The 8,608-nt window shown below is 37.0% G+C and overlaps 1 protein-coding gene across 1 annotated transcript in view; it reads left to right on the forward strand.

Annotated features, from left to right (window-relative positions):
- Positions 1–8,608, forward strand: part of LOC102006693 (cytochrome P450 2C26-like) — a 36,043-nt gene that overhangs the window by 11,423 nt on the left and 16,012 nt on the right. The window contains exon 6 of the mRNA XM_013506234.1: positions 4,859–5,000. Within this exon, the coding sequence (XP_013361688.1) occupies positions 4,859–5,000 (142 nt within the window). The remainder of the gene's footprint in view (positions 1–4,858; positions 5,001–8,608) is intronic.

Consider the following 8,608-nt stretch of genomic DNA (forward strand, 5'->3'; position numbering starts at 1 on the left):
GGTGGCTAGGTGGGATCCCAGATGCTCCCAAAACTTTCTTGCATTCAGTTGGCTCCCAGGCATGTGGGAGAGGAGCGGGTGAGGCTCAATGGAGTTCCTGAAGCTGTCTGGGGTTTGGCCCATCTTCACAAAAGTAGTGGGATAAAGGTCATGTTTACTGAGGCTTCAGATATTGCCCAGGAGCTAGCCCGGTTCCCTCGCTGGCAGGGGAGGGGTGAGAGTGGAATCCTCGAGGCTGCTGACTCTGTCAAAGTTTCAGCTGTGCTCCCAGGGAGGTGCGGGTTGTGTTGAGAGTGACCACTGAGGCCCCAGAGGGTGTCTAGGGCTCCACTTGCCTCACACACTAGTTAGGGAGGTGCAGGAGTGTCTCACTGGGGATCATGAATATGTCCAGACTTCCACCCAGTACCTGAAGACATGCTAGCGGGGCAGGGAGTAGCCACAGAGGCCCCAGAGGATGCCCGGAGTCTGCCTGCCTTGCACACTGGTCAGGGAGGTGCAGAGTCAACTCACCTGGGTTCCTGAAGATGTCCGGGGTTCCACCCAGCACCTGCAAACCCACTAGGGGTGTGGGCAGTAGCCACAGAGGCCATAGAGTGTGCCCAGGACTCCACCTGCCTCGCAGGCTGGTTGGGGAGGCCTGTTTCATGCATTCTAATTCTTTCCTATTTTGTTCATTCAATGTTTCCATCATTTTTCTATGCTCCTCTATTTTCTTATCAACATCTTTACATGTGCCAAGCAATTTTTTAATTAATATTATGATTTATTTTTTACCTGAGAGATTATTTGTGATCTGGTTTCTTCTATAGACTTATGGAGTTGTTTTTTTGTTCAGTTTCGATCATTTCGGGTGCATCACTTAGAAGCTCCTCTGTGTCTATGTCTCTTTGCCTTGTTGTGTGTAGTGTGAAGTTCTGAGATTGCATTTCATTCTTTCATTTTGTCATTTTCAAAGTTCCCAAGGTTACCTAGGGCTCAGCATCACTCCTGCAATCATGTGGGGGATGTGGTGAGTTTCCTGAAGCTCCCTGGGACTCAGGTTGCCTCCTGCACAAGTGAGGGGGTAGTGTGTGGTTGCTGAGGCACCCAAAGGTCTCTGGGCCTCAGCATGACTTCAACACCTTAGGGGATGGTTGGGGGGTGTCTCCTACAACATTGGGGAAGGTGGGAACTGTAATTGAGGCTTCTGTAGCTGTCTAGTGCTCAGTGTGGCTCCTGAACTGGTGGGTGAAGTGGGGCACTGTCATCAAGGCTCCCGAAGCTCCCCAGGGCTCAGTGTGGCTCTTGTGACAGAGTGGGGTGTGGGGGTCAGGTCTCTGAGGCTCCCAAAGCTTTCTGGGGCTCTCCCACAATGGTGTGGGTCATATTATTTTTTTGGATGTTATGGTAAAGGGTGTGGTTTCCTCAGTTTCTCTCTTAGTGAGTTTGTTGTTTGTATACAGGAATGCTATTGATTTTTGAGTGTTTACTGTGTATTCAGCTATGCTACTGAATTTGGTTATTAAATCTAGAAGTCTTTAGGTGAAGTTTTTGGAATCTTCTATATGGAGTATCATGGCATCTGTAAATATTGATAATTTCACTTCTTCCCTTCCTATCATTATTCATTTTATGTCTCTCTATTGTTTAATTGCTCTTGCTAATGTTTCCAAAATTATACTGGATAGGTGTGGTAATTGTGGACATCCTTGTCTTGTTCCTGATTTTCAAGTTTAAGCTCCATTAGATCTTGTATCCTGTTGAAACTCTCTTGAGTTTTTTATTGTATTTTAATCTATAATCTCTCATTAAATTTGTTGTCCAAAGTTGATACTATTTTGAACTTTGCATGCATTGTTCTTCTGATTTATTTTTATTTTTATTTATTTATTTTAGTTTTAAAATAAAAGGAGGAAAACATTAACAGACAACCTTATACAAAATAGGAAAAGAACAGTACAGACAATACAGAGTTACCAACAAAATGTTAGGAAATTAACAATGTTTGTTGTATTACATATTGATGTCTTCAAAGTGGTTTCTCGAGAAAACAGAGACATGCAATATTAATCAATCAAGGACTCATTGACAGTTTCTTTCAGCAAAGAAATGGAAGACAGTAGATCAACTATGTTCACTATCCTGTATATAAATACATACAGAATTTCTCCTTCTTTCCCTTCTTTTTTCCCACATCTCAGTTACCTTTACCCTTGAACGTTTTCCTATCATCTCACAATGTCTGTCATACATCCAAGTTTATATTAACTCAGGTTTTACACTAGTGAGACAATGCAGTGCTTGCACATGCAGGTCTGATTTATTTCACTTATGAGTACGGTCTGTAGTAGTCCATTCATATAGTATCCTTAAGCTTTCTAAAGCTGTTTAGCCTAAAGGTTTTTATCTAGTAAGTTTGATGTTTGATTTTTGACAGGCATGGTTCATGTTAATCCACTTCTTGGTTAATAATGTAGTGTACAGTATTCATGGTTTCTTTTGGTATAGTATAATCTTTTTGTTTTATTTAGTTATGTATTATAATGTAATCTGTTATTTGAAGAAAAAAGATATTTACCCTCTTCAGATAGTATTATTCTTTCTTGGAAAAGGCTATATTATTGCACTTATTCATTGACTTTAGGAAATAAATTTTGCAAAGGCAATATTTCTTGTCATCTGTGATCAACTGACTGTTACACTTATCCCACTATTGCTGATAAATCAGTGACATGATAGAGATTTCTTTATATTCCTCGATCTAGCAAGGTAACAAAATTAAAGAAAAAAATAAAAAAGCCATTCTGCTTCTTTAAATCCTTTTTATGTCCCTCACTAAATGCCACTGGGAAATTTCATTGTTCCATGAAGATGAAACAATGACCAATGTCTATGCCAGTCAGGCAGCAACTGAAATCACAACTTTGATTTCTGGATGAAAAGGTTTCTGTTGCCCAGTTTGTGACAAGTAAGCTGAACAAAACAAAAAACTTTTTGCAAACTGCCTATATCGGAACTGTGTTATGGAGAAAGATACCCTCTGTGTGAGATGCCAAATTTACTAAAATTTATTGGATGCTATCTTCATCAATCTCTGCACATGACACTGAGTGTATTTGCCTAGAGCCAAAGATGCAAAATAATTGCACTAGACTGACTATGCACACTCAAGGACTATTTTTTGTGGGGGAGTTATTTCCCATACTTCCTTGTTCCCATCTTCATGATATTAATCTTGCAATACCATCATAAAACTATCAGTGTGTGTGGAATGCATTTCTACTTATTTAGATCGTCTAAAATTTCTTTCAATATTGCTTTGTTTAGCCTATTTGAAGTACCATTGGCTCTATTCCTCTACTCAAACTCCAATTTAACTTGAACACATAGAAATTTTATTTATCTAGTGTTGCCTGAAGATTAACACATTTATATTTATGGATATTATTGATCACCTATACTCCATATTCAAACCTGCAACACTGTTGACAATTCTATATTGTATTACCTTCTCTAGCCTGCAGCAGGGGCTGATGATGTGCAATATTTATACTCTCTCATTTACCCCTTTTGGTAATTGGTTATCAAATGCATTTTTTCACAATTGGATATCACTCTAATTTGCACAACCACATTAATACAGTAACTCTTTTTAGTAGTACATTTGTAGACATAATGTTTTCACTCATTGTAGGGAGTTGTTCCACATATTAATTCTTTTTTCCCTTCCTCCAACCCCCTTTTGTAAATCAGTATGGAGATTCCTCAAAGAGCTAAAAATAGAAATTCCTTTTGACCCATCTCTTCTCCTTCTAGGCATCTTCCTAAAGGAATTAATGTCATCATACCACAGTGATGTACACATATCTATGTTTATAGCAGCATAATTCATAATAGCTAAGTCCTGGAAGAAGCCCATATGTCCATCAACAGATGAACAGATTAAAAAATGTTGTATTTACAAATACCACAAATAGTCCAAGGACTATGACATGTCTTAATGGCAAGTCTGCCATTAAGAAAGATAAACTTGAGTCATTTGTAAGGAAATGGTTACACCTGGAGAGGACACTGTTCACACATTAATTCTGTACTTCTCCTTTAGATCAGTTGCCTTTTCGTCCCGTCTGTACTCCTCTGTTGCTGGGGCAGCTTGTCTTCATAATCCAAACATTTTCCCTTTTCTTTTCACTTTTTCCTGCTTTATTAGCTTTTAATGTTTTCAAATTTATATTCAGTAGATAATATTGAGCCAGGTGATTTTTTGTAAGAATTAAATTAGGGATTCTTGATTTCAGCTTATAATCTTTATCATATAACCTTCTTTTTCTTATTTTTATTGAATAACTTTGTGTTTATGTATAAGAGAAAAATCTAATTATGACTGCATTAAACAAGGGTGGGTTTACTGTGCTCAAGTTGAAGATCCTCACTGTGGTCAGTGTAGCGGTAAATGTGTAGTCTTAAGTACAAGTACCTTCTAATTTTCTTCACTGTGTTTAGCATTTTTACGATTAAATGCTCATCTCCCAAAGTGATATCTCTTCTAACTTCTTGTTCACATGTGTGTTCTGAATAAGGACAAAATTGAAAGACAGCCTCAACATACTTTTGCTTATAACGTTGTGAGATATAAGTATCCTGCATGGCACATCTAACAAGGGAGGATCTCAAACACAGAAACCTATGGCAAGCAAAATGTGAGTTGTAGGAAATGAAGTTTGAGTCAGTTAAGACAAATTTGTGGTTTTTTCTAACATGACACTTCCAGGATGTGTGTTGGCCAGTTTTATAACACCATCAATTATTTTTGATTCATTCTCAATGATTATGCTGGCAAGTAATTTATCCCAACATTGCACCAAATCATTCCTAGGAAAACAAGAATGACATGTTGGCGTTTACTTATGAAAACTTGACAGTCACTATAAATGATTTGTTTGGTGCTGGAACAGAGACAACAAGTTCAACACTGAGACATGCTCTCCTGCTCCTGATGAAACACCCGGAGGTCACAGGTATGACCACAGATGGCAGGCAAGCGAATATGAGGAAGATGTTGGGAAGATGTTGGTAGTGTCATTCATCTTGTGTCTTGGCAAAGTTTCACTAACATTATATCCCAGCAGTAGCACTCTGTCCATGTGTAATAATAGGGGTAACAGGAAAGTCTTTGCACATGATGTGAGGGTGCCTGAGAGAATTGAAGAGAGCATAACAGTAAGCAAGGAAAATTGCATGGAGATGATTTTTGACAGATATTGTCATATCAATTTACAACAGAATGATTTTTATTATGAAAAGGCTATATTGTACAGCACATAAATTGTCAGAGAACTTTTCCTGTCCTGATAATTCTGTGTCTGTAGTAGAGAAAAGTAGACTCTTCTTACTGAAGCATAATAGAAAGGGCTTGCCAGAGATGATTTTAAATCTGGGAAGTATTTTTAAAACTAAGATTTAGTATAAATATTGCCATTTAAGCAGAAGGTCCTCCTATATAAAATTTTATTATTTCATAAGTTTATTTCCATAAAAAATTTTGTGAAGGGAGAATTTTGTGGGGTGTTCTGAATAGGGAGTATGACATTGTCTTTAATGAACACTGTTATTAGTGAAACTTCCTTTTAAACCTGATGCAGTAACACCTATATTTATTTCAGCACTGTGATAGGTCGATGCAAGAGGATCACTAGTTCAGGACTAGCTTGGGAAACTTAGCAAGACCATGGTTTGTGAGGACATGGCTTCAGTCCCCTATATCATTCACACAGCAGTAAAGAAACAAAAAGAATCAAAAGGGTTAATTTTGAAGTTTCATTTTTTGCAGCAGAAGTGAAATTTTTAATTGTCATTGTGTTTCAGTATTCTTTTGAAGTATGATAACGTAACTGTGGATGACAGTTAGTGTTTTTTTAAATTTTAAAAATAAAAAAACTAAAATAACAATGAAGGCAAAATAAAAAAACACAAAAATGATACAAGACCTCAAAACAAAATGATAAGAATCAACAATGGTTGGTAGATTACATACTGTTATCTTCAAAGAACTTGCTCAGTCCACCAGATATAAGAATGTAAGATTGATGAAACAATCAAAGACAATAGCAAGTAATTAAAAAAACGACATTGTAAATTATGCAGAGCTTCACCACACAAGATGGCAGGAGTTCAACAATGGTTCTTATACTGCATATTGTTATTTTCAGATCAGTCATTCTGATTACCAAATTCAAGTGTGCAAATGTGGTCAAGGAAAAGAAAATTTTAAGCACTGACTACAGACATCAGCCATATACCTATTCCAGCAATCCTTATATATACATATAAACTTTATTTTTTCATTAAAAAAAAAACAAAACCAGATATATAAACTAAAGGGCATAGAGAGCAATAAAAATGATACAGAATTTCAAAACATGGTGATAGGATATTAACAATGGTTGTTATATTAAATAATGTCATCTTCAAAATGGTTGCGCATATAACCAGATATAGATCTGGCAAGATTGATCAAACAATTACACATTTACAGTTCCTTTTGATAAGCCAACAGATATTAGTATTACAATTATCCTAGCTATCCTGTGTATACATATACATATTTTTTCTCTTCCTTCTTTCTTTTTCCTCTCCCCTCCTTCATCCCAGGTGCTACTTCCTATTTGAGCAGTTTCTTTTCCCTTTCACAAAATCTACTGTACCTTTCAGATTTTATTTACTCCTTCAGGTTCTTATAGTAGGGAGGAAATATGATGTTTACACATGTGAATCTGGTTGATTTCATTAATGAGTATGGTTTCTAGCTGCACCCATTTACCTATAAAAGCCTCTAGTTTATCTTTCTTTAGAGCTGAGTAATTCTCCATTGTGTAAAAATACCATATCTTTTTTATCCATTCCTCAGTTGATGGACATTTGGGTTGTTTCCAAGATTTAGCTATTCTAAGTTGTGCTGCTATAAACATGGGTGCACGTATATCACTGTGGTATGATGTTCTCCAATATTCTGTAAGAATACTCAGGAGGGGAATAGCTGCGTTGAATGGGACTTCTACTCCTAGTTTACTGAGTAATCTCCAGACTGATTTCCAAAGTGAATACACCATTCTACCCTCCCTCAAACAGTGGAGAGGAGTTCCTTTTTCACCACAGCCCCCCCCCAGTATTTGTTATGGGTTGATTTTTTGAAGATAGCCATTCTTTATGGAGTGAGGTGGAATCTCAGTGTTGTTTGAATTTGCATTTCTCAAATGATTACTGACTCTGAACATTTTTTTTATGTATTTATTTCCCATTTGTATTTCTTCATGTGAGAATTGTGTATTCATCTCAGATGCCCATTTTTGTGCTGGGTCTTTGAATTTTGAGGACCTGATTTTCTAACTGATCTCTTTGTGACAGTGGTGTGTTAAAATCCCATTACAACTGCGTTATTACTTATTTGATTTTTCATGTCTGTTAAAATTTGCCTTGTATAATTGGGTGTCCCTACATTTGGTGCATGTATGTTTATGATTGCTATCTCTTCCTCTTTCAGTTTTTCCTTATCAAGAATATAGTGACCTTCTTTATGGTTTTTGATCATTGTTGGTTTGACGTTCACCTTGTCTGCAAACAGAATAGCTACTTCTTCTTTTATCTGGGTTCCTGTCACATGGAGTATTACTTTCCCTCCTTTGACTTTCAGTCTATGGATTTCCTTTTGAGTTAACTGCATTTTTTGTATACAGCATATTGTTGAAATTTTTTCTTGATCCACTCTACCAGTTAGTTTCTTTTGATTTGTGAATTGAGACCATTTACATTCATCGTTATTAGTGATATGTATTGACTTATCCTTGTCATGTTATTTTCCCACTGTTGGTTCTGTGCATTGCCCCTCTGTTTAATTGCTTACCTTGCTTGGTAGTTCTATTCTATTGTTGGTCTTGAGATTCTGGTCATTTTTATCTCCTTGTAGTATATCTTTTAGTGCTATTTGTAGGATTGGTTTGGTGCTCATGAATTTCTTCTGTTGATTTTTGTCATGGAAGTATCATATTTCTCCATCAATTTTGAAAGATAGCTTTGTGGGTACAGCAACGACAGTTGGTCTTTTCATGGTAGATGAAAACGTTAAACAGTCAACTAATCTTACAAAATATTTGAAGCACAGTGAGGATATTTAAGGATGATCACTGAGCAGGAAGGACAGGGTTGTAATTTAAATGTCAGAACAGGAAGGTTGATGAAAAACAGAAAACAAGCCATGACCCAACTATCTTCCTGTGGATCCTTAGTGGGAAATAACAGGGGTCAGTGAATATGGAGAATCAGGTTGAGAAGAAGACTCCTCCTCTGCCATCATCAGTTGAGTCTGTTTTATCCACACGAAAGGAAAGCTCACTCTTGAGAAAACTTCCCAAGAAGGCTTGGACTCAGAGACGTTGGGCAGTGACAGAGAAATTCTGAGGTACAGAGCAGAGAAGGTAGTTTGGACAAATGTCTACTCCTTTCATTCATAGCCTCTGAGTTCTTTTCCGCATCTTCCTTCCTGCAATTCACCAGCCAGAAATATATCCATGGAGAGTGAAGAATTGTGGAGTACACATCTTCATATTTTGACATCTTATAGAAAATCTCT

The sequence above is a fragment of the Chinchilla lanigera genome, unplaced genomic scaffold (assembly GCF_000276665.1).
Source record: "Chinchilla lanigera isolate Chin_1 unplaced genomic scaffold, ChiLan1.0 scaffold00106, whole genome shotgun sequence".
NCBI lineage: Eukaryota > Metazoa > Chordata > Mammalia > Rodentia > Chinchillidae > Chinchilla > Chinchilla lanigera.